The sequence below is a fragment of the Balaenoptera borealis genome, assembly GCF_965194805.1.
Source record: "Balaenoptera borealis genome assembly, chromosome: 11".
Classification (NCBI taxonomy): domain Eukaryota; kingdom Metazoa; phylum Chordata; class Mammalia; order Artiodactyla; family Balaenopteridae; genus Balaenoptera; species Balaenoptera borealis.
Window position 1 is genome coordinate 64,613,672 of NC_138868.1, and position 27,323 is coordinate 64,640,994.

Sequence of the window (27,323 nt, forward strand, 5' to 3'; positions counted from 1 at the left end):
TCTCCAAACCAAGAATTGGAGAATGGGACCTTGAAATACACTGTTAACATACAATGTAAATAAAATAATTGGTACTGAGGATTAAGTGTGTATTACCCTTATTTACCATATTGCATTATGATAGTTTTAGAACTTTATCTGCAATTGAATTATCATATTAAGCTTCATTAATTTTAAGTGGCAGATCACCAAAGTTATGACATTTTTAATAGTTTGAAGGTAGTTTTGCAAATCATCTTACCATTCTTTCCAATCATGTAGTAAGAAATAACGCATCTGAAGATCGATATTGCTTTTTTTTGACTCTCTCTATATAAAACTTTTGTTTTATAAAGGATTCCCTGTAGAATTCCTTAAAATGCTAAGTTATCCAGCGTAAGCTCTTTGAAATTTTTCCCTTATGTATAAAGAGAAAGCATTGCTTTGCTCTGTATGGCTATGTCGGCATTATAAGTTTATTCTGGGTTCAGACAGTCCTCTTAATCATTCTTAATCATTTCTGAGCTCTCTAAAATGATTTGGGTTGTTCTTATCTCTACATTCTGTTTTCGATTGCCCTTTCTCATTGCATTTCTACATTATTATTCTAGTCAAGTTTATTCTTTTAATGGCTTGTCACACCGATAACCTAACCCCCACAATCTGCTCATATTAAAAGATGTCCTCAAATTAAAACTCTTACATGAAACATGTTTCAGTGTGATTTTTCTTTAACTATCAAGGCTTGTTTGGAAACAGACACCTAAGAAGAGAGCTGATAACTTTTTCTCTTCTCTTAATAACGTTAGCTGGGCTCAAGTATTCCTTTACAAGTAACATAGGCCATAATGCGTTACTTGTTCTTAATGTCACAACTTTTTAACCCTGTTCTTCCCCCGCTGTGTCAGTAAGAGCAGTTTTCAAACAGCTTTTCAAAATGAATAGGAATTTTTCTGTAAGTAATGCTCAAGGAAGGAAAAGGCAACCTATAGAAAGGAAAAAATATTTGCAAATTATGTATCTAATAAGGGACTTGTATCAAGAGGTCATACAGCTCAGTAATAAAAAGACAACCAAATTAAAAACAACCGAAGGTTTTGAATAGACATCTTTCCAAAGAACTTGCACAAATGTCCAATAAGCACATAGAAAGGCACTCAGCATTATTAATCATTAGGGAAATGCAAATCAAAACCACAGTGATACAGGCGAATTCTATCAAACATTTAGAGAAGAGCTAACACCTATCCTTCTCAAACTCTTCCAAAATATAGCAGAGGGAGGAACACTCCCAAACTCATTCTACGAGGCCACCATCATCCTGATACCAAAACCAAAGATGTCACAACAAAAGAAAACTACAGGCCAATATCTCTGATGAACAAAGATGCAAAAATCCTCAACAAAATACTAGCAAACAGAATCCAACAGCACATTAAAAGGATCATACATCATGATCAAGTGGGGTTCATCCCAGGAATGCAAGAATTCTTCAATATACACAAATCAATCAATGTCATACACCATATTAAATTGAAGGGGAGAAACCATATGATAATCTCAATAGATGCAGAAAAAGCTTTTGACAAAATTCAACACCCATTTATGATAAAAACTCTCCAGAAAGTAGGCATAGAGGGAACCTACCTCAACATAATAAAGGCCATATATGACAAACCCACAGCCAACATCATTCTCAATGGTGAAAAATTGAAACCATTTCCTCTAAGATCAGGAACAAGATAAGGTTGCCCAGTCTCACCACTATTATTCAACATAGTTTTTGGAAGTTTTAGCCACAGCAATCAGAGAAGAAAAAGAAAAGGAATACAAATCAGAAAAGAAGAAGTAAAACCGTCACTGTTTGCAGATGACATGATACTATACATAGAGAATCCTAAAGATGCTACCAGAAAACTACTAGAGCTAATCAATGAATTTGGTAAAGTAGCAGGATACAAAATTAATGCACAGAAATCTCTTGCATTCCTATACACTAATGATGAACAATCTGAAAGAGAAATTAAGGAAACCCTCCCATTTACCACTGCAACAAAAAGAATAAAATACCTAGGAATAAACCTACCTAAGGAGACAAAAGAACTGTATGCATAAAACTGTAAGACACTGATGAAAGAAATTAAAGATGATACAAACAGGTGGAGAGATATCCTATGTTCTTGGATTGGAAGAATCAACATTGTGAAAATGACTATACTACCCAAAGCAATCTACAGATTCAGTGCAATCCCTATCAAACTACCACTGGCATTTTTCACAGAACTAGAACAAAAAATTTCACAATTTGTATGGAAACACAAAAGACCCCGAATAGCCAAAGCAATCTTGAGAAAGCAAAACGGAGCTGGAGGAATCAGGCTCCCTGACTTCAGATTATACAACAAAGCTACACTAATCAAGACAGTATGGTACTGGCACAAAAACAGAAATATAGATCAATGGAACAGGATAGAAAGCCCAGGGATAAACCCACGCACATATGGTCACTTTATCTTTGATAAAGGAGGCAAGAATATGCAGTGGGGAAAAGACAGCCTCTTCAATAAGTGGTGCTGGGAAAACTGGACAGTTACATGTAAAAGAATGAAATTAGAAAAATGCCTAACACCATACACAAAAATAAACTCAAAATGGATTAAAGACCTAAATGTAAGGCCAGACACTATAAAACTCTTAGAGAAAGACATAGGCAGAACACTCTATGACATAAATCACAGCAAGATCCTTTTTGACCCAGCTCCTAGAGAAATGGAAATAAAAACAAAAATAAACAAATGGGACCCAATGAAACAAGCTTTTGCACAGCAAAGGAAGCCATAAACAAGACGAAAAGACAACCCTCAGAATGGGAGAAAATATTTGCAAACGAAGTAGCTGACAAAGGATTAATCTTCAAAATATCCAAGCATCTCATGCAGCTCAATATCAAAAAGAAACAACCCAATTCAGAAGTGGGCAGAAGACCTAAATAGACATTTCTCCAAAGAAGATATACAGATTGCCAACAAACATGAAAGGATGCTCAACATCGCTAATCATTAGTGAAATGCAAATCAAAACTACAATGAAGTATCACCTCAGGGCGGTCAGTATGGCCATCATCAAAAAATCTACAAACAATAAATGCTGGAGAGGGTGTGGAGAAAAGGGAACCCTCTTGCACTGTTGGTGGGAATGTAAATTGACACAGTCACTCTGGAGAACAGTATGGAGAGTCCTTAAAAAACTAAAAATAGAACTGCCATATGACCCAGCAATCCCACTAGGCATATACCCTGAGAAAACCATGATTCAGAAAGAGTCATGTACCACAATGTTCATTGCAACACTATTTACAATAGCCAGGACATGGAAGCAACCTAAGTGTCCATCGACAGATGAATGGATAAAGAAGATGTGGCACATATATACAATGGACTATTACTCAGCCATAAAAAGAAAGGAAACTGAGTTATTTATAGTGAGGTGGGTGGACCTAGAGTCTGTCATACAAAGTGAGGTAAGTCAGAAAGAGAAAAACAAATACCGTATGCTAACACATGTATATGGAATCTAAAAAAAAAAAAAAAAAAAATGGTTCTGATGAACCTAGAGCAGGACAGGAATAAAGAAACAGACGTAGAAAATGGACTTGAGGACACGGGGAGGGGGAAGGGTAAGCTGGGATGAAGTGGGAGAGTAGCATTGACATATGTACACTGCCAAATGTAAAATTCATAGCTAGTGGGAAGCAGCTGCAAGGCACAGGGAGATCAGCTCGGTGCTTTGCAACCACCTAGAGGGGTGGGATGAGGGTGGGAGGGAGACGCAAGAGGGAGGGGATATGGGGATATACGTATGCATATAGCTGAATCACTTTGTTTTATAGCAGAAACTAACACAACACTGTAAAGCAATTATACTCCAATAAAGATGTTAATTAAAAAAATGATACCACTTCACACCTACTAGGATGACTATAATCAAAAAGACAGACAATAAAATGTTGACTAGGATATGGAGAAATTGGAACCCCCCTCATCCATTGCTGGTGGGAATGTAAAATGTAAGGACTGGCAACAGTCTGGCAGTCCTGAAAAGTTAAACATAGAATTACCACTCCTAGGTGTGTATGTCTTCAAGAGAAATGAAAATATATGTCTGCACAAAAACTTGGACACAAATTGGAATCAAGAAATCATTTTTGTAGCAATGTTAATTTCCACTAACACAATATATTACTGCCTCTTAGTGTTACCTGTGTAATATGTCAATATTCATGTACAGTATGGACATTGCTATATTTCAAGCTCTGCATAGTATTATATTTATGAATATTGCTGTCTGTTTATTTTGTTGCTGATGTTTAGTGGAAAATTAGATTGCTCAATTTACAGTTATAGCATGTTTGAAAGGTCTATAATACTCTAAAATTATGTCACTATGTATGTTTCAATCCTATTTTGGGATTTACTATAGAAATCTTATAAATCTACTTTGTCCTCTTCAATTTGTAAATGTGGATATGGTAGAGAGAAAAGCTAGTACCTTGTTCTGTGGTACATGCAATAATCAAATTTAGGACCAGAGAAATATTTCTTTCTTATCTTGAAAGTATGAGCTCATACCTAGTTAAATCTACAGGTGATATCAATATTTTAAGTTCCTATATGGTATGGATTCCTTCTTAATCTTTACTGTGAGTAAGTTTAGTCCAAACTTTGGTAGCTTTTTCTTCTTTAAAGAGCTTTTGAAAGTCCACAGTAAATGAATGATAAAAGTTCATATTAATTTTTTTATGTCTGTACTAGATCATGCTTTACGATTATGGAATATCCAAACGGACACTCTGGTGGCAATATTTGGAGGTGTAGAAGGGCACAGAGATGAAGTTCTAAGTGCTGTAAGTTGAAAGCTACAGGGCAGTGACCTTCAGGTGTACAAAGCTGTGAACGATACCCATAGAACTCTTTCCTTATAAGAAAGCATGTGGTTTGTTTCATCTAGTCTGGCAGACAGTTATTTCATTTACTTGTGACAGAGAAGGTTTTAACTTACAGATGAAGAAGTAAAGCAAATAGGCTGTTTGTGTTTTATCTGTACTCAGTGCCTGGATTCTCATGAATGAGTACTATGAACTTGTTCTTTTCGTTTTTTAATCTAAAATCACCAAGTTAACTTTTGTTGTTTCTCAGTTATTAAAGGAAAAGGTTAACCTACTTGGTAATTAAGAAGCTTTTTCATCTTTTATTTGAAGTTGAAATATAAGTTACTCATTTCTAGGAAGTGTTGTTCACACTGAGTTTTATATAACTCTTCCCTTTGATGGCATGGTGTTATCGTTATACTTATGTATTATAATCTGTTGATCTATTGTAATGATATAAATGTTTTTAGTCAAGTTTCAGATTTTTATGTTATTTCAGGTTTACTTGTGTTCTGTGTAGAGCTTACTTATTTAGTAGCCTTATAGCTCATTTCTTTTTTTCTTTTTTTTTTAAACTATTTAAAGGGGCACCATATTTTGAAGCTTGTGACATTTTAATTGGAGGTACTAACTATTCCTATAGTTAGGGTTTGTATACTTTTGTGAGAATTATACCTACCTTAAAGGATTTTCTAGAACTTGCAACTTAGATTCTCTAGAAGTTGCAATAGCAATCTCCACCTGGCTTTATGTGTGAAAAGACTACTGACCTTCCTTAAAAACTAATGAGAGCTCCTGGCTCTAAGGGTGTCTTGTTGCTGTTGACAGTGAGGTTATTAGGAAAAGAGCAGCTACCAGACTTGTGGATTCAATAAACACCAAACCTAAAGCTCTCAGGCTGTGTAAAACAGTGTCCCTGATTAATTCAAAGGTTGGATTAACAGAATATCTAGATTAGTGAGGAAAATACTCTCCTTAAATAGAACTCTCTACTGTTATTTCTTAAAATGAGAGCAGGAGTCTGTATCTCTTCTCTGTAACAATAGGAGTTCACTGCTAGAAGGATTGATGTGTGAGATTTTCCTTAACACATGTATGTACCATGTGCTAAATTAAATATCATCTCTGTGCCTCAGTGTCTTATCTATGAAATGAGGTGGAATAAGGTTATAATGGATGATCTGTTAGGAGCTTAGTAAAAATTAGTAAACAGCAAATGAAAAAGTTTAAATATCTTATTTCCTTTTTTAGACATTTTTTTCCTTTATTCATTTAAAAAGTGAACTCTAAAACCAAGGTACCTGAAGTGTTGTGACTTAGGTGTACAAATCTAAAATTTCAATTGTTTAAGGACTCATAATTTCACATACAGATGTCAGTTTCATTGCTTGATCAGGGTTAGACAAAGAAAAGTAACATAACCATTTAGGTTTTTATGTCATAGAATAATTGTTTTACCTCATCATTCGATTCACCTTCAAAATCAAGCAAAGGAAATATTTGAATAAAGATAATTGAATAGATAAAACTAAATTCAGTTTACTTTTTTGCCTTCCATATTATATAAGCTCATATATTGTGGTGGTGACACATCAGTTAAAATAAATCTCAAAAGCAGTAAAAACTTTGTGACTTATGGCCTACATATATGAAACCCAAAATGTTAGTATGGTGGTTTGAAATACAATTTTCACAATACTGGACATCAGATGAAAATTAGATAGCATAATTCGGGGAAATAATTTATATATTTAATTTAAGCTTTTCTGTTTTACATACAGGATTATGATCTTTTGGGTGAAAAAATAATGTCCTGTGGTATGGATCACTCTCTTAAACTTTGGAGGATCAATTCAAAGAGAATGATGAATGCAATTAAGGAATCTTATGATTATAACCCAAATAAAACTAACAGGTAACAGTTGTAGTACTTAAAACAATTTGCTATCTCATGCTGTTGAATAGCGTTTTACTTTTTCCAAAATTGTTGTATACGTCTCCAACACTGATTTTAGAATCCCCTTTTAATAACTTTAAGGTATAACTTATATGCCATACAATTCACTGATTTTAAATGGAAGGCCTTTATTTTTGTCTAATATGTTTGTGGCTCATTTTTCAAAATCCCTTTCAGTTGTATTTTTATCTTAATTTAGTAGCACATTTCACTTACTTTTATTTAGGTATGCATGTGCTAATGTTATTAGCACTGCTTGTCAATACTGTAAGTTCTAATTCAAGACAGTAAATCATAATTTTTATTTTTATTTTTCACTCATAATGAAAGAGCTTTATTTTCAGTCCTTAAATTTCATATGCCTTGAAACTATTATATTGATTATGTTTCTAAGAAGATAAATTATTTGAAAACTCACACATCTGTGTAAGATGATTATATAAACAGAAGAAGTAAATCATAATTTTAAATGGGGTTCTTAGCTTTAATTCATGATAACATAATGCTTTCCTTTAAGTGATACTCACTTCATTAAATGGAGAAAATTCAAAAGCAGGAGCTTTGAACCAAGGGGAGGGACTAGCTGTGGGAACTTGGCAGTTTTCTTAGTATATTTTTTAAAAACCTCAACTCTTAATTCATTTACTGTCTTTTTCAGAATCTTATCAAGCTATTATTAACACTTTCACTGTGACTATCATATGTTTGTAAATGTTAACTTTGTTTGCCCTTTTCATTTTAGCAGAGTTAATTTTCTGGTTATCAAGCCAGATTATTAATAGATTGGTAGTTGAATTTGTAATTATCAGTAAATATTTTAATACACAGACATGCATCAGATCTCAAGCCTCTAAGAGTTAGTATGACTTTCAATTTTTATTTTAAAACACCAGGGCTTAGTATAGTATTCAGTTTATGTTTTTATATTTTCTAGAGCTCTGAAATAAATAGAAGTTATATTTTACAGCTTACAGAAAATAATAGTGAATTATGCTGGTCTTCTTGAGAGAGGTTTAACCATAGATTATAATATATATTTGGCTAAAACGTAATTAATAAAATTATAGCAGTTAAGAATTTATATCAGATCATTAACAGCATTTTAATGTTTTAATAAAGAAAAAATCCAGGAGTTCCCTGGTGGCCTGCTGGTTAGGATTCCAGGCATTCACTGTCATGGCCTGGGTTCAATCCCTGGTTGAGGAACTGAGATCCTGCAAACCGCAAAAAAAAAAAAGAAAAAAAGAAAGAAAAGAAAAGATCCCAGAATTTGAATTGGAAAGAGTATTTGAAATGATTCAGCCCAACATCCTTTTTACATATGAGGGAAAAGCAAAGAGAGGACATGTGAGTTGCCCAAGACACAACTAATTCATGGTATATGATACTTCTGCAGTTACTTCAGCTTAAAAACTGAATCAGGGGCCTCCCTGGTGGCGCATTGGTTGAGAATCTGCCTGCCAATGCAGGGGACACACGGGTTTGAGAACTGGGCCGGGAGGATCCCACATGCCGTGGAGCAAGTAAGCCCGTGAGCCCCAACTGCGGAGCCTGCGCTCTAGAGCCCACGAGTCACAACTACTGAGCCCGTGTGCCACAACTACTGAGGCCCACACACCTAGAGCCCGTGCTCCGCAACAAAAGGAGCCACCACAATGAGAAGCCTGTGCACTGCAATGAAGAGTAGCCTCTGCTCGTCGCAACCAGAGAAAAGCCTGCGTGCAGCAGCAAAGACCTAATACAGCCAAAAATAAAATAAATAAAAATAAATAAATAAAACTGAATCACTTACTAGATTAGAAATATTAGGTATACATTTAATTAACTTCAGAATTGGTAACAACTTCTCTAGTTTATGGTCTTCTCACAAACATCTTTAAGGAAAAGTTGCACCATATTTTACTTTTCTAAATACAGGAGAAGTTCTAATTAATAAATGTCAAATTCCTGTCAGATGTCACCTTCAGAAATTGTTGTTCTGGGCAGGATTCTCACCTAACTTTACCTTTAGCAGACTTTGAAATGATGTGTCATTGTTCCTAAAAGATAATTATCTTTTGAAATAATCTAGATGTGTTTACTTTCATAGACCATTAATGCTTAATTTTAAAGGATTGAGTAGGTAGCTTAGTATTTTCTATGAGAAATTTTCAGCTCTGTAATCAGGTGTTTTTGGTTATTGGTTAGGATAGCCAGAATTGAAGTGATTAATTTTGGCCTATATGTAGTAAGGCAGGAAGGTGCAGTTTTTATAAATGAAATTTCATAGGATGAATACAAAATTCAGTTGAGAGCTAATAATGGCGTAAAATGTAGAAACAAAAATGGAATGAGATTTTAGCTCCGAGTAAACAGATAAGAAGGTATTTAGTTTTGTAGAAACACAAAAGAATTAGTATTCATATATATTTTATTTTTCAAAGTTTTATAAATCCAAAAAGGAAAATTAGTGAGCTTTTGCTACACGTTTTTCTCTTAACTTTTGATATTTCCATTTCAGGCCATTTATTTCTCAGAAAATTCATTTTCCTGACTTTTCTACCAGAGACATACATAGAAATTATGTCGATTGTGTGCGATGGTTAGGTGATTTGATACTTTCCAAGGTATGGTAACTGCTGTTAAGCTGTATTTCCATTGTTTGTGTGAGTTGGAACTTTGCAGGGAGCACAGTTTTTTATGCAGTTGGTAAATTGGATAACAGATGGGAAATTGCTTTTTTTTTTTTTTTTTAAGTCTTATGATAACATTGAAAGACTTGGAAATTTGTTTTAGACATAAAACATCCTGATGAATTATAATTTGTGTTCCAATAAGATGAAAAATGTTAACTTGCAAGTTGATACTGTTCTCTGATATCCAGTGTTACTGTAAAATAACCAATATCTAAAGCCAGTAGTGTGGTTGGTTTTTTTTGTTTTTTTTAATGTTTGTGTTCATTTCAGTAAACTTACATGTACAAAAACAGACAGATGGAGTTGGTTCATGGGATGTAGTTTGCCAACCCCTGCTCTAGTATGTTGATACATATGTTTATATATATATTTTTTACTGATAATTTAGAGAAGTTGGTGGTGATGTCATCTGAACATTTAGGATTGTCAAATTTGGAGAAACTGCTATCTAGTTTCTTTTCTTGATACAGGTTTCAGGGCATTTCACATTTTCTTGGGCAGAGCCTGATTTATTTTTTCCTTGGCCATGAGGGTATAGTTTTACCTTTCTAATTTTTAACTTTTGATCTTGAAATTAGATTCACAGGAAGTTTCAAAGACAGTTCAGAGAGGTCCCATATTGCCCTTCACCCAATTTCCCCCATTGGTTATTACATCTTACATAGCTATAATACAATATCAAATCCAGGAAATTGACATTGTACAATGTGCGTGTGTAGTTCTATGTTATTTTATCACATGTGATTTTGTCATTTCAAGAATGTTACAGTATGGGACCTTTTAAGATTTTTTTTTTCACTCAGTATAATGCCATCCAAGTTGTTGTGTGTATCAATAGGTCTCCCTTTTTACTGCTGAGTAGTATCCCATGGAATGGATGTACCACAGTTTATTTAACCTTATGCATCTATTGTAGGACATTTTGATCCTTTCTAGTTTGGGCCTATTACAAATAAAGCTGCTATTGAACAATCGTGTATAGGTTTTTGTGTGGACTTACTTAAGTTTTCACTTCTCTGGGATAAATGCCTAGAAGAGCAATTGCTAGGTCATGGTTAAGTTCGTTTAGTTTTTTAAGAACCTGCCAAACTATTTTCCAGAGTGGCCGTGCCATTTTACATTCCCACCAGCAATGTATGAAAGATCCAGTGTCTTCGAATCTTCGCCGGCATTTGGTATTGTCACTATTTTTTATTTTAGCTGTTCTGATAGGTGTGTAGTGATACATCATCGTGGTCTTAATTTGCATTTCCCTGATGGTTAGTGGTGTTGAACATCTTTTTCATGTGCTTATTTACCATCCATATATCCTTTCAATGATGTCTCTTCATATCTTCTCATTTTCTGATTGGATTGGTTTTTGTTTTGTTTTGTTTTTTACTGTGTTGAGTTTTGAGAGTTCTTCATATATTCTAAATATAAATCCTATGTCAGATAACTAGTTTGCAAATATTTTCTTCCAGTCTGTAGCTTGTCTTTTCATCCTCTTAACAGGGTCTTTTACAGAGCAAATGTTTTTAATTTTGATAAAGTTCAATTAATTTATTGATTTTTTTAAAAAATTATTATTTTATGGATCATGCTTTTGATATTGTGTTTAAACGCTCTTCACTGAGCCCTAGGTCCTAAAGATTTTCTTCTGTGTTTCCTTCAAAAAGTATTGTAATGGTTTATGTTAAATTTAATGGTCCATTTTAAGTTAATTTTTGTATGAGGTTTAGGTAGAAAGTTCATTTTTTGCCTGTAGTTATCCAGTTGTTCCAGCTCCGTTTGTTGAAAGCCTATCTTTCCTCCTTTGAATTGCTTTTGTACTTTTTTCAAAATTGTTTGGCCATACTTGTATGAGGCCGATTCTGGTTTTTCTATTCTGTTCCCTCTACCAGTACTACATACACAGGCTCGGTTACTCTAGCTCTATAATAAGTCTTGGAGTTGGTAGAGTGATTTCTTCCACTTTATTCTTTTTCAATATTATTTTAGCTATTCTGGTTGCTTTGTCTTTGTGTATAAATTTTAGAATAATCTTGTCTACATTTACTAAAAATCTCACTGGGATTTTTTTTGGGGGGCGGGGAGATTTTGATTGGAATTGTGTTAAACCTGTATATCAGTTTGGTGGGGAATTAATATCTTTACTCTACTTAGTCTTCTGGTCCTTGACTATGGTATGTCTCTCCATTTAGAGTGACTGTAATAAATGGTATTTCTGATTTCCATTTCTTTGTGTTCATTACTAGTATATAGAAATAAATTGATTTTTGTGTATTAGTCTTGAATCCTTCAATCTGTTTGAACTACTTATAGTTCAGGAAGGTTTTTGTTTGTTTTTGGTTAATTACATGGGATTTTCTACATAGATCATAATTTCATCTGCAAATAAGGACAGTTTTTATATCTTCCTTTCTGAACTGTATTTTTCTTAATTTCCTTTTCTTGTCTTATTTCACTGGTAAGCTTCTAGTCCTGTGTTGAATAGCAGTGTTAAGAGCAGACATCCTAGGCTTGTTTCTGATGTTAAAGGGGGAAAGAATTCAGTCTTTCACAAGTATGTCTATCAACTATGATTTTTGTAGATGTTCTTTATCAAGTTGAGAGCTGTCCTTTTGCCTAATTATTTCAGAGTTTTATCATGAATGGGTGTTAAATTTTGTCAAATGCTTTTTCTGCATCAACTGATATGATCACTGGTTTTTCTTTTTTAGCCTGTTAATGCAGTGGATTGCACTGATTGTTTCTGAATATTGTATCACTGGAATAAGCTTACTTGGTCTTGCTGTATAATTCTTTTTATATGTTGCTGAATTCTATTTGCTAATATTTTGTTAAAGATTTTATATGTATTAATGAGATATGATATTGGTCTGAAGTTTTCTTATTTATATTGCCTTTGGTTTTGGTCTCAATAATACTGGCCTCTAGGCCTAGAAATTTTTGAGGAGGAGTTTAAAAATTAAACACTCAGTTTCCTTAAAAGTGAAAAGGTTATTCAAATGAACTGTTTCATATCGGGTGAATTGTGGTAGTTTGTGCTATTTGAGGAGTTAATCCATTCCATCTAATATAAAATTTATGTGTGGAGAGTTGTTTGTAGTATTCCCTTATTATCCTTTTGATATCTGCAAGGTCTCTAGTGATAGCCCCTGTTTCATTCCTGAAATTAGTAATTTATGTCTTCTCTTCTGTCACTCTTTTTAAGGGTTTGTCAAATTTTTTTCTGTTATCTCCTGTCTTCCTTCTTTCCTTTAGTTTGCTGTGAGTTGTTTTTGTTCTTCTATTTTTACGATGGGAGCTTAGATTATTTAGTTGAGACTTTTCTAATGTAAGCATTTAGTGCTATAAATTTCCCTGTCAGCACTGCTTTAGCTGCATCTCATAAAAATTTTGATATGAAGTGTGTTGTGTAGTTTCTAGGTGCTAGGAAATTTTCTTGTTATCGTTCTCTTATTGATTCTAGTTTGATTCCATTTTGGTCAGAATATACTCTTTATGATTTTGATTCTTTTAAATTTTTTGAGATTTGTTTTATGACCCTGTTTTGGGTATGTTCCATGGGAGCTTGAAAAGAATGTATACTCTGCTGTTGGGTGGAGTGTTCTATAAATGTCAGTTAGATCCTGTCAGTTGACAGTGTGGTTGAATTCTTCTGTGTCTTTGTTGATTTTCTGTCCACTATTCTGTCTAATAATTAATAAATTATTGAGAAATAATTGTTGAAGTCTTCAACTGTAATTGTGGCTTTTTCCCTTTCTCCTTCAGTTCTGTTAACATTTTGCAGCTCTGTTGGTTGGTGTATACACATTTGGTATTGCTTTGTCTTGGTAGCTTGACCCTCTTATCATTATGTAAGGTCCATCTCTGTCTCTGGTAAATTTTTTGCTTTGATGGCTCCTTTGTCTTACAGTAGTATAAGCCATTCCTGCTTTCCTTTAATTAATGGTATATCTTTTTCAAACCTTTTTTTTTTTTAGTTTATTTATTTATTTTTGGCTGTGTTGGGTCTTGGTTGCTATGCGCGGGCTTTTTCTAGTTGCAGCGAGTGGGGGCTACTCTTCATTGCAGTGCACGGCCTTTTCATTGCGGTGGCTTCTTTTGTTGTGGAGCATGGGCTCTAGGGTGCATTGGCTTCAGTAGTTGTGGCACACAGGCTCAGTAGTTGTGGCTTACGGGCTCTAGAGCGCAGGCTCAGTAGTTGTTGCGCACGGGCTTAGTTGCTCCGCAGCATGTGGGATCTTCCCGGACCAGGGCTCGAACCTGTGTTCTCTGCATTGGCAGGTGGATTCTTAACCACTGCACCACCAGGCAAGTCCCATCTTTTTCAAACCTTTTACCTTTAATCTACATGTATTGTTATACCTGAAGTGAGTTTCTTAGAGACAGCATATAGTTGGGTCATATTTTTTTAATTCACTTTGCCAAACTGTGTTTTAGCTAGTATATTCAGACCATTTATATTTGAGCCTCAACTAACCAATTATTACATTAAGTTTACCATTTAATTTTCTTTCATTCTTTTCATTTCTCTGGGTTTTTTCACCTATGTGCACATATTTTAGAATTCCAATTTGATTTATCTATACTACTTTTGAGTATATTTCTTTGTGTAGGTATTTGCTCTGGGTGTTACTATATATATATATGATATATATGTGATCAGTCAGTATATCAACATTTTACCACTTCAAGTGAAGTATAGGAAGCTTACCTCTCTCTTTCTCCTCCACTTATAATTGTCTCAAATATTCCCTTTACAATTGAGAACTTCATCAGAGTATTACAATTTTTGCTTCAACCACCAAACAGAATTTTAAAACTCGAGAAGAAGCAGAATGTTGTGTTTACTCATTTTGCTTTTTCTGTTGTTCATTCCTCCTTTCTGATATTCCAAGATTCCTTCTTATATCATTTCCTTTCTGTTCATCAAACTTCCTGTAGCCATTCTTTTAGAACGGTGACAAATTCTTTTAGTTTTTCTTAGTCTGAGGATGTCCTCATTTCCCCTTCATTCCTGAAGCATATATTCACTGAATATAGGATTTTGTGTTGATGGTTCTTTTCTTTAAACATTTGAAAAATGTTGTTCCCCCTCTTTCTGGTCTCTGTCATTTGTAATGAGACATCTGCCATCATTGAATTGTTTTTTTCCTATAGGTAAGGTGTTCTTTCAGGATTTTTTTTTCTTCGTCTTTAGTTTTCAGAAATTTGAATGTGATATGCCTGATATTGATTTCTTTGAGTTTATCTTTTTTGAGGTTCACTCACCATCTCGAATCTGTAGTAGGTTTGTCTTTGGGGGACATAATTTGTCCCAGATTTGGGAACTTTTCAGACATTATTCAAATTCTTATTTAGCCCCACTTTCTTCCCCCTCTCCTTTAGGAACTCTAATGATGTGAATATTATAATTTTTGTTTGGTCCCTGAGACTCTATTATTTAATAAGTCTGTTTTCTTTTGTCCAAATTGGGTAATTTCTATGTTCTAACTTTAAATTTACTGACTCTTTCATCTCTCTTTTTTTGCTGGTGAGCCCTTCAGTTGTTTTTTATTTTGGTTATAGTTTTTTTAGTTCTAAAATTTACATGTGATTCTTATCTTTTATTTCTTTGCTGAAACTTTTTTATTGTTTTAAATGTGTTTGTAATTTCTCATTGAAGCATTTTTATGATAGTTGCTTTAAAATCCTTGTCAGATAGTTCTAACATCTATGTCATCTCAGTGTTGGTATCTCTTGATAATCTTTTCTCATTAAAGTTGAGATTTTTACATTTCTTGGTATGACAAGTGAATTTTGATTAAGATATTGATATTTTGGTTACTGTTAGGAAACTCTGGATCTTACTGATATTTAAGCAGGCTTCCTTTGATAAATTTTCAGCTGGGGAAGGGGAGTGCTGCTTCATTATTGGCAGGTGGCAAGGGAAGTTCAGGTTCCCCACTTGGTTGACTTGGTGATGATGTCTCTTTACTACTGGGGTGGGAGTTCAGGCTTTTCACTGGGCCTCAGGTGATACCACCCTAGCAAGAGGGGTTGGGAGGCCTCAGTACTGCTCCCTGAGTGGTCTCCACTGACACTGAGAGTGGTGGGTGGTTGTGAACGTTCTGACTCTGCTAGGCTTCCTCTAATACCACCCCAGGCAGAGGAGGAGGAGGAGAGTCACCTCATTACCATGAGGGGTAGGGAGGAGTCAGGGTGTTACGTATTTGAAGTGTTTAGTTATCATCTGAGAAGGGACCCCACTGGGACTTTGCTGGTCCACATGTGTGGACGGGTCCACTGTTTTTTCTGTGGTATTAAGTGTTTACCTGAAAATTTTCTTTCATGTTAGGTTGCCACTTTCCTGGTCCTTTGCAGAGAGTAGGCTTTTGTTGGGGCTTTTTTTTTTTTTTTTGTCTTCACTTGTTAGCTTTGTTGAGTTGCTACCTTCTCTAGCATCCAGTCTGGGATACATAAAGAGGCAAAAGAAAACCAAGCAACTCAATGTGCTTCATGTCCCAGGGCCCCTAACCAGTCTGCCTCCTCCCTACCCTTCAGACTTTTAAGCTGTACTTGACGAGATAAATAGGAAAAAGTACCTCTACTTCATCTGTTTTGGAAGCAGAATTTAAAAAGGAGTAGCTCTAAAATTTCTGCTCTTAGAACTTAATCAGATGATACAGGAAAGGATTTCTGCATTTTAGATGGGAAGCTGAACTGAATATTGGTGGTCTCAACTCTGGCTCCACATTAGAACTATTGGGAGGACATTGCAAAAATAGATTCCTAGGCTTCATCCCCAGATATTCTAAATCTGGCATAAGGACCTGGGAATTTGTAATGTTTAAAAACTCTCTAGATGATTTTCTAGTACAGCCATCCATTAGTGCAATTATTTAGTTCTCCATGAGGGAACTCCACTGATTAAGGATCCTTTACCAGTATAGTCAGTAAGAAGCACTTAAAAGAAGTATTTTACATTCTGCTGCTTTGGCCTCCCCTCTCAGAGTTTGTGATTCAGTAGGGTTGGGGTCAAGCTGAATTTTTAAAGAAAGCTGTACAGTCTATATCAATCCAATTGTGTACTTAGTTAAGAGTCATCAGACTAGGTGATCTCTAAGATACTTTACAATAAAGAACTTGTATAACAGATCCATATCCCTGGGATTTTATATAATCCAAAAAGGGGAGAGAAGAAAAAAAGCATATTGTCCACTCCCTAATCTCCCCGTGACCCCACAGAGCTACCACATGGGGCTGTTAGGCTGTATCCTGTAAAGTTCCAGGAGGCATTCTTTGCCTGCACCAGGATTTCTCAGTCCTGGCCCTGTGGACGTTGGGTAAGACAGTTCTTTTTTGTGGCAGGAGCTGTTCTTTGCCTTGCAAAGTGTTCAGCATCTCTGGCCTTTATTAACTAGAAGCCAGAGACATTGCCAAATATCCCTTAGCCAGCAAATCACTGACCTACACAGGAATATAAATAGTGCCCTCTGTTTTGCATTTTTTCCTCCCATTCTATTCTTTACCACTTGCTGCTTAAAGAGAATGTATGTAAAGGTTCAGTGTTGCAGGACCGGGAAGGTGTAACTCAGCCTATTTTAATCCCATCCCCTTATCAGTGTCTTGATATTGAACCACTGCTTTTATTGCCTTCTGTATAATCTGATCTCTAAGGCCCCTTCTATGAATTCATTAGCTTTCCTATGACATCTCTTGAGCACCTATCATGTAGTGCAGACAGAAGGATTAATAGTTAACCAGATACAAAGGGAACCACGGGGGTTTAGAAGTGGAATGGGGAAAGATGAAACTAGCGAAGTAAGCAGGGGCCATATTGAAGAGCTGTGTATTCTAATACAGTGTTTGTAATTTTACGTTTGCTATAAAATACTTCAAGTCTCTGGATGCTGAAGTATCTAAAGCTGAATTTGTTTTGGTTTGGAAGAGAAATTGTGACTTCAAAAATGAATATTCTAGACAGTGTAATGCTTTTGTACTGTCAAAATCTGTTGATAATCAGACTTCTTGTCCGTAAGTGTGGATACTGACTCTGTAAATATAAATGAATGTATATCGCTGGACTCAGTAGATGGATAACCAGGTTCTAAGAGCTGTGAGTTCTGAAATGATAGTAGAGAAAAAGCTTTGTTTTTAATGTTTAAAATTCAGTTCTTTGATTAACATTTCTTTTTTTCTCATTTCTGTCTTTTTTAAAGTCTTGTGAAAATGCCATTGTATGCTGGAAACCTGGCAAAATGGAAGATGATATAGATAAAATTAAACCCAGTGAGTCTAATGTGACTATTCTTGGGCGATTTGATTACAGCCAGTGTGACATTTGGTACATGAGGTTTTCTATGGATTTCTGGCAAAAGGTAGCAACATATTTTTACATTGTGAAATTATTTGACTTAAAACCATGGCAATTTTAGTTTTCTCTGTAGTGTATCTGTATTCTATTACCTCTAAGTTTAATCTACCTTGATTTTTTTGTATTAATTGCTTTGGCCTTTGATGTTATTTATTCTACCCTTGTGGCTCTGCACACCATCTGCAGTGCTTATTATAAATAAAATCGACAGGTGTCAGTGGTGGCAGTTAGGTGTTTACTTTCCGTAACATCTGTTACTAAGATTTATTGTTTTGGATTAGGGTGTTAATCTTTTTATATAGAAAACCAACGTGGAAGATAGAGACAAAATATTAGTTATCTAAAATTTTTTAAAAATTTGGTGTTAGAATTTTGTGATAACAAATTACTTGGGTATTTATTTCTATATGAAAGCTTTGGAAATTTCCTATGGCTTTTACTACAGTTCTTTAAGGCAGAATAAAGAGTACATGCTAACTATGTAAGTAAATTGTAAAAAGTTCTTTGTAAATTTGCAAAATAACCTCCTTATTTTACTCAAGACATCTTTGTGAAGCATTAGTTGCTCTTATCCTCATTTACACAATATAGGAAATATAAGATGCAAAGAAATAACTAAGAACGTTGCCATAGGCTGGAGCTGATGTTTTTCTGAAATAAGAAAGATGTCTTAGGATTGTTTGAAATCTTTATAGCTTATTTTAATAATTTGATTTTTTTTTAAATATATTTATACAGATGCTTGCATTGGGCAATCAGGTTGGCAAACTTTATGTTTGGGATTTAGAAGTAGAAGATCCTCATAAAGCCAAGTAAGTATTTAGAAATTCCTCTTCATAATTTCTGACTTTTTCTCCAAAGTGTTATGTCAGCATAGAGGAAGGCATTGCAAGTATCAATTACATCCTTAAATCATTTGTAACATTTACATTCTCAGAGTATTGTAAAGTATTTCTTTTTTATTCTAATAATGATTGTTTTTCCCAAGTACTTTGGTAATAAGTTATTTCTCTTTTTTTAAGATAAGTCACATGGTGCCTCTTGGATTTAAAATATACCCAAATTTTATGAAATTTGAGATTGGGCTCTTAGTGAAGTGTATTCTGGTTTCAAGTGCTTTCTATATGACTTGGAACATCTATTCATTTTCTGATTCATTGTTTTAAGTTAGATACTGACAGCATTATATATGCATGGTATTTAACCTGTTGTCATGTTTTCTCCCTAGATGCACAACACTGACTCATCATAAATGTGGTGCTGCTATTCGACAAACCAGTTTTAGCAGGGATAGCAGCATTCTTATAGCTGTTTGTGATGATGCCAGTATTTGGCGCTGGGACCGACTTCGATAAAATACTTTTTCTCAATCAAAATTAGAGTGTGTTTTCTGTGTACAGTAGAACTAACGTATCTTGCTAGTAAGGGCACATAGAGCATTTAGAGTTGTCTTTCAGCGTTCAATCAAGCTGAGCTGAATGTAGTGATGTTTACATTGTTTACACTCTTTGTACTGTCTCCTGCTCAGACTCTACTGCTTTTAATAAAAATTTATTTTTGTAAAGCTGTGTTGTATTTTAGTTTATTTTGTTTTGTTCATTGTGATGAAAAGAAATGTTGAAAGTAATAAAATTACACCTTATCTTTTTGCAGTGATTATTATTGTTTTATTTGTGTAACTGGAGAAAGCTATATAATATAGTGATTAAGTATAAGCTCTAGAACAAACTGAATTTTAATCTTGGCTCTGCCACTAACTGACCTAGGGTAAGTAAAAGAATCAAGTGATTTAATACATGTGAAGCAATTAGAACAGTACTTGACTACACTAAACCCTTATCTTTATTGGAAATTGTATTTCCTATGGTTTTATATTTCTTAATGATTTCTTCTATAATAATTTTGTAATAAGTAAATTCTGTAAGAGTTGTGACATGTAATGTTGTAATAACCTATCTTTATAGTTAAAAAATATTATTGCCATTCGATTTACAACTTGGTCATTAGTAATCTTAGGGAAATACTATCAGTAGAGCAAGGGAGGGAGAGGACATAGAAGGTTAAATGCAGTGGGTTGAAAAATGAAAGAAATGGGGAGTACGTTTGTATAGTGAGTTATTGTCCCCTTTTCTAGAAGGGTATTGGTTAAGAGAAATAAGTAAATTGAGGATATCATAGGGTTGAAAGTAGTTGGTGGGTTTTCCTGGTGGCACAGTGGTTAAGAATCCACCTGCCAGTGCAGGGGACACAGGTTTGAGCCCTGGGCTGGGAAGATCCCACATGCCGTGGAGCAACTGAGCCCGTGCACCACAACTACTGAGCCTGCATTCTAGAGCCTCTGAGCCACAACTACCGAGCCTGCGTGTCACAACTACTGAAGCCCGTGCGCCTAGAGCCCGTGCTCCGCAACAAGAGAAGCCACCGCAATGAGAAGCCCACGCACAACAACGAAGAGTAGCCCCTGCTCGCCACAACTAGAGGAAGCCCTCGCACAGCAACAAAGACCCAATGCAGCCATCAATCAATCAATCAATAAAAATTTATTTAAAAAAAAAAGTAGTTGGTGATTTTTGTCCCAAACATAGGGTGCTTTGTATGCAGTGGCAAGAACAGAATTAAAGGGACTTCCCTGGTGGCGCAGTGGTTAACCTGTTGTGATTTGTAGAAAATGACTATCATTTTGGAATTGAACTGGTGGATTTCTAAAGAGATTCTTGGTGTTTTGTGGTTATTTTCTGATGCAGAGCAAGACTTCAGATGAATAAAAGCAGACTCATTTCACCTTCCTTGCTTCAGTTACCCCAGGCTGACGTGAAATGTAAAACGTTGGGTGATTTCTGTTATGTTTTGTGTAATGAGTGAGTGTGTATTTGTGTTTAATTCTAAAACCATTTAATCATGGGTTGTCAGAAAATCATTGTGAGTAATGTATAGCACTCTATTGGCCATTATTTGATTTTTTTTAATGCAAAATTACTTTTTAAACCACTAAAATTTTGTATAAAAAAACGTTTGATTTATCATTCTGAAAGACTGATTGCAAATCAAGGTTTTAATAATCCCAGTTCTGAGTAGCTACCTATGTTGCTGTATTGTTTCCCTCAAATCCCTGAAAATAGCTGGCTGCAACAGGGTTTGTAATTCTTGGAAGTCAAAACCCTTTGTGAAGGGCCTTCTAAAATAATAATTTATTACCTTTGCCTTAAAATGTGAGCTCCTAGTAGACAGGAGAGAATCACTTATTTATAAACTTAATTGGCCAGGTGTGCAAAGCATTGCATTAATTAGGTCCCTGTATAAACCTGTGCCATGCAATGGTTCCCAGATGCTGGTCGGTGGAAAGAGTGAGTGCACCAGAATCATTAGGGAGCATATGACTGATCTCTGAGCCCCAACCTGAGAGATTTGAATTCAGTATTTTTTTAAAAACTCACCCAGATGATTCTGCTGCACAGATTGTGCTTATTTTAACCCAGCCCCATACAACTTTCCACTGTCATTTGAAACTTCTCTGTGGCTAACTAGTACCTCTCAAACTCATGTTCAAGGCTACTGTTGGGAGTGGTGGAGAATTGTTAACAGTTCTTCTGTTGGGTCACCTCTGTGTCTGGGATTTAGCATTGTTTCTGTCCCAGTTCTCAGATGGGGGCCTGATTCAGCTTCCTGCCAGGCCTCCCCTCTTTCTACGGCCTTTCTCTAGTCTTCTGGGCCACAACCAAGATCAGGACATCCAAGAGAGACAGCTGTGAACAGACTGGGACTTGACAGGGGCTGTTCAAGACCCCATATAGACTGGAGTCTCTCTCTCCTTCCTGGCCAGGGCCCCTCACTTAGCCAATGCCCTTTCTCTTTTCTTCTGGTGGCCTTGCCAGGCTTTGGCAGAGGCTTTCCGGGTAGCTGAGCTGTTTTCTGCATTCACATTATAGGGGCTCAGTTAAATGTTTGCCCTCTGGAAAGAGATTCTACCTTTCCCAGTTAACTGCCTTTCTTCCACTTCCCTTCATAATATCTCTGGTAGAAACTCTTATTTTAGCATCCCACTGAAATGCGTGCACTGTTGTGTTTTCCTATGTTATGAAATCAGTGCCAGAGTAAAAGCTATTGAAACAGAGAAGTGTTTCCTTATGTTTTTTAATCTCCATCTCAACACACTGGCTCACACTAGGCCCTCAATGGGATGTTGAATGAAAAATGAGCTAAGAAATCTTTGCTTAAATGAATTTCTGATGGGTTTCGGGCATATGGACTACACACACACACACACACACACACACACACACTATGAATAGAGAGATGAACACCACTAGGCCTTATGTAAAGCTGTCCTGGGAAAAGAAAGGGAAGATTTGTGCCTTATTGGCCTTGATATTCTTAACCCCTAGCACATACAGTTTCTGGCTTCTTATAATATTTTCTTTAGTAGTGTTTTCCAAATTCTAACATGCATCAGAATCATCTGGAAGGTTTGTTAAATCACGCATCGTTGTGCCCCATCCCAGAGTGTCTGATTCAGTAGGTTTGGGGTGGGGCACAGAGAATCTGCATTTTTAACAAGTTCATGGGTCTGTTGATGCCGCTGGCCCAAGGACCACACTTTGAAAACCACTGAATTTTCAATAGTAGTAGCTATACTATTAGTTGAGTACTGACTATTTTATTCCCTACCAAGGAACTATGCTAAGTTCCTTATATGAGTTATTTTATTTACTATTCAACAACCTCATGAAGTATAAATTATTGTCCCAGTTTTACAGAGGAGGAATCAGGACTAAAGCTGTTAAATACCTTGCACAGTGTCGTAAGTGGCGGGGCTGAGATTTGAACTAATTTCTAACTGCAGGGTCCCTGTTTATAGCCATGGTGATAGACGAAATAGTTTATATGTCTTAAGTAAATACCTGACAATGTGCAGGCCAGTAACTTCTCAGATGGATGTCCAGTCATATCCACCCCCAGACAGCCACTATGAGTCCCAGACATCAGCTCTATGAGAGCAAGGGGCCTGATCATCCTTATTTCTTGTTTTATCTCTAGAGCCTGGAAAACAAGCTCTCATATAGTAAGTGCACAATAAATGGATAATTGTTTTAAAAAATTAGTGCATATTTAAAGTTTCTAGTTTTGGCACAAAACCCTTTTGTGAATGAAGGAGGAACATGTTCACATGTACAGACTGAGTGCTCAGATTCTTGAGTTGGGCTGGTGGGTATTCTTCCCAGCTTAAGACCTCTGAACTAGCAGAGCTCCAGTATGTAAGAGATTGTACAGGTCAGTGTTTCTCAAAGTGTGGTTCCTGGACCAGCAGCATCAGCATCTCTTGGGAACTTGCCTAAGGGCTGTCAGACTTAGAATGAAGTACAGGATACCAAATTAAATTTGAATTTCAGATAATAATGCAATACTTGGGACATATAACTAAAAATCATTCACCATTTAACTGAAATTCACATTTAAGATATACGGGGCATCGTGTATTTTATTTGGCAACCCTAACTTCTTAGAAATTAAAATTCTCAGCCCTACTCCAGACCCACTGAAAAACTCAGGTGAGGCCTAGCCATAAGTGTTTTAACATACCCTACAGGTGATTCTGACAAACCTTAAAGTTTGAAAACCACTGCCTTAGGCAGTGCCTGTTTACCGAAAGCAGGGCTCAGCCAAATCTGGCCAGCTGTCTGTTCTTGTGGTTTTCTTTTTTGGCTGCGTCGGGTCTTAGTTGTGGCACGCGGGATCTTCATTGCAGGACCTTTCGTTGCAGCACACAGGCTCTTCGTTGCAGTGTGAGGGCTTCTCTCTAGTTGTGGCGCACGGGCTCCAGAGCACATGGACTCAGTAGCTGCGGTGCCCGGGCTCAGTAGTTGTGGTGCGTGGGCTTTCTAGCTGTGGCACACGGGCTCTCTAGTTGTGGCGCATGGGCTCTAGAGTGCATGGGCTCAGTAGTTGTGGCACGTGGGCTTAGTTGCCCAGCAACATGTGGGATCTTAGTTTCCTGACCAGGGATTGAACCCATGTCCCCTGTATTGGAAGGTGGATTCTTAACCACTGGACTACCAGGGAAGTCCCTGTCTGTTCTTGTTAATAAAGCTTTTAGGACAGAGCCACAGCCATTCCTTTTACTTATTTTACTTATTCTTTTATGTATGTACTTATTGAGTTTCCTGCCCTCTTGGAATTTTTATTCTAGTTGTGGGTGGTTAATTATATCTTCAGCTATAATTAACAATGAAGCCAGCTAAAACTGGCTTAAACAATAAAGGAATATATTATCTTGCATAACCAGAAGTACAGAGGTAGGGCAGTCTCCCAGGCTGGTTGGTTCCACAATTCTTGGTGTTATAAAGGCATGTCAGCACAGAGACCTTATGGCTTAGGAAGCCCAAAACATGTACTATCTGACCTTTTACAGAAAACATTTGCTTGACCCTGAACTAAAGAGAACTTTCTCTGTTTATAGAGCATGTTCTCAGCTTTCTCTAACAGGTGCTGGAAGCTGGGACAGGACAGACACTGAGGTTCTGAATATGGAAAAGTCCCTTCTCCTGGGCTTCCCCGTAGGCATTGCTGTGGTCTTTAGCTCCTTGCGGGGAAGGTGGAGGGGAAGGCGGCAGAGGAGAGGCTGATGAGCCGATAAAGGAGAGTACCTAGCGCCCAGAACACCTAGTTGTGTGCACCCCCTGATGGAAAGTTGGCAGAATTCAGTATCATAGAACATTTATTCAACAAACGTGTAGAGAGGATCTACTGTATGCCAGGTACTGGGGAGCAAACATAGAGTCCCGTTCTTGAAGGGCTCACAATCAAGAAGAGTCAGGCTCCCTAATTAGATGTTTATACTATCTAGTCAAGTGTCAACCGCGGATGTATTTAATGATCATTGATATACTTTCATTCATTCAGTAAATAACTATGAAATGCTTACTAGGGGGTAGATGCTGGGCTTGGCACTGGAGATACAGTGGCAAACAAAACAGACATGGTCCCTGCCCTCTCGGAGCTTATATTCTAGTAAGAGTTGTGTTAATTATAACATCAGCCATAGGTAACAACAAAGTCAATTAAAATTGGCTTAAGCAATAGAAAAAAATATATTATTTTGCATGACCATAAGTACAGAGGTAGGACATTGGCTCCAGGGCTGGTTGGTTTAACAGCATAAGACATTAATAAAGACTCAATTTATTTTCATCTCTTTGCTCTTCCTGAGTGTGCTTTTTTACTTAGGTTGTTCTCAGGTTGTTTCAAGATGATTGCTACAACTCTAGGTGTCACTTTCAGATATATCAATGTAGAGGGAGAAAGTGACCATCTTTTCGTGTGACTTTCTTAAGACCAAGAAACCTTTCTCAGAAGCCCCCAGCAGACTTCCTCCCAAGTGCCATTGACCAGAATTGGGTTATGGGACTGATCCTAAACCAATCACTGCCAAGGGAATGGAAATTTGTTGATTAGATTAAGCAGGGTCTTCTTCTGGGGCTCCTGAGTCTCATGGAGGAGGGGTGCCTTCCTGAACAAAATTGGGGTTAACAAGGAAGAAGGGGGGAAATGGATATTAAATAGATAACTACCAGTATTTGTTACAGGGAAGGAAAATTAATAAATAAAAAGTAATCACAGACAGTGAAAGAACTACACAGAAGTTAGCTTTTGCTGCATAACAAAACATCTCAAATTTATTTATCTCATGATTCTATTTGGGCTGAGCTCAGCTGAGTGGTTCTTCTGGTCTTGACTGGGTTCATTCATGTGTCTGGTCAACTTCCAGTCAGGTAGCTCTGCTCCTGGGGTTTGACTGGTTGTTGGCTGAGGCAATGGGGCCAGGTGTCTCTCCTTATCCAGCAAGCTATCCTTGGCTTGTTCCTGTGGTAGACTGGCAAAGTTCCAAGGACTAGAGCAGCCACTTGCAAATATTTTTGAGGCCTGGGCATGGAAAGGGCACAACATCACTTCCGTTGCATTCTTTTGGTCAAATCAAGTAAGACGGCCACGAGGGTAAAGAAACAGACTCTGTCTGGAAAGTCACACTGCAAGGTCATGGACACAGGGAGAGGAAGTATTTGTGCTTTTTTGCAATCTACCACAGGTGATAAGATGAGTAACAGGAGAAAGCCATTCAGATCTCCCTTCAGGACAGAACTATCATTTGGAAAGTTTCAAATCACCAATATGTCTTTTTCTGAGCGGAAATTCTTGTACCATATGATTGTTATTGATGATTTTCTGACAGCATTGGTTAGAAGAGGATTTTAGCTATCCACACTTCCTCTTCCTTTTTTCCCATCTTCTTTTTAAATTTATTTTATTGAAGTATAGTTGATTTACAATGTTGTGTTAATTTCTGTGTTAATCATAGCACAGTGATTAAGCTATACATACATGCATACATATATATGTATATTCTTTTTCATACTCTTTTCCATTGTTCTTCCATCTTCTTAATGTAGTTAAATAATTTCTAGTTAACCCACATTTGGAGTTTTTATTAAGATAGTGTTGGTAGGCTAAATAATGCCCTCCCCAAATAGTCAGGACCTGTGAATGTTACTTCATATGGCAAAAGAGATTTTGCCAATATGATTAAGCTAAGGATCTTGAGATATGGAGATTATTTTGAATTATTTCGTTGGACTTTAAATGCAATCACAAATATCCTTATAAGAGGGAAGGAGAGTGATATCTGACAGAGGAGAAGGCAATGTGAGGACTGAAGCAAGATGCTACACCGCTGACTTTGAAGATGGAATAAGCCAAGAACTCAGCTCTAGAATCTGGAAGAGGCAAGAAAACAGATTCTCCCCTAGAGCGTCTGGAAGAAGTGCAGCCCTCATGGCAACTTGTTTGCAGCCAGGTGAAACTGATTTCAGACTTCTGAATGTGTGCTGTTTTAAGCCACCAAATTTGTAGCATTTTGTTACAGCAGCCATATGGAACAAATACATTCATGTAAATATTGTTCTGTGCTAAGTCATTTTATTGGCACTGGCCTAAATAATGGCCTCTTTTTCAGCTTTAGTTTGAATATCTGACTTAGGCTAAGTCTTTATCCATCCACCAGCTCCATGAAACACCTCTCTGTATAACTTTGCATGTTGTCAGACATGTCAAATAATCTATTCATTTTTTTGAGGATTCCTGAATTGGGTGCTCTTTGCATAATTTCCTGGGACTTCTGTTTGCCATTACCTTTGACATTCTATCACTCTCCTTAGTGGAAACTCTTGTGTTCTGAATCTTGTCTCATGTCTTCCTCTTTATTGGTTTCTTCCCTTGTTTGGGAGGAGCACATCCAGTAACTTACTGAGAAAGGACATATGGGAGGTAATTTTTTTTTTTTAGACTTTGCAGGTCCGAAAATATCTTTAGTTTGCCCTTTACTCGATTGTAATTTTGGCTGGATATTGAATTCGATATAGAAATAATTTACACTCAGAATTTTGAAGGTAC

General features: G+C 36.4%; 1 protein-coding gene across 3 annotated transcripts in view; it reads left to right on the forward strand.

Annotated features, from left to right (window-relative positions):
* Window positions 1–19,446, forward strand: part of EED (embryonic ectoderm development) — a 33,061-nt gene extending 13,615 nt beyond the window's left edge. For 2 of the 3 annotated variants that reach the window (XM_082340489.1, XM_082340487.1), the window contains 7 exons: window positions 4,791–4,882; window positions 6,688–6,821; window positions 9,364–9,469; window positions 10,639–10,713; window positions 17,728–17,886; window positions 18,621–18,694; window positions 19,111–19,446. In XM_082340489.1, coding sequence (XP_082196615.1) covers window positions 4,791–4,882; window positions 6,688–6,821; window positions 9,364–9,469; window positions 10,639–10,713; window positions 17,728–17,886; window positions 18,621–18,694; window positions 19,111–19,237 — 767 coding nt within the window. In that variant the 3' untranslated portion in view covers window positions 19,238–19,446. The remainder of the gene's footprint in view (window positions 1–4,790; window positions 4,883–6,687; window positions 6,822–9,363; window positions 9,470–10,638; window positions 10,714–17,727; window positions 17,887–18,620; window positions 18,695–19,110) is intronic. The other variant, XM_082340488.1, reaches the window with a different exon arrangement.
* Window positions 19,447–27,323: the final 7,877 nt, after the last annotated feature.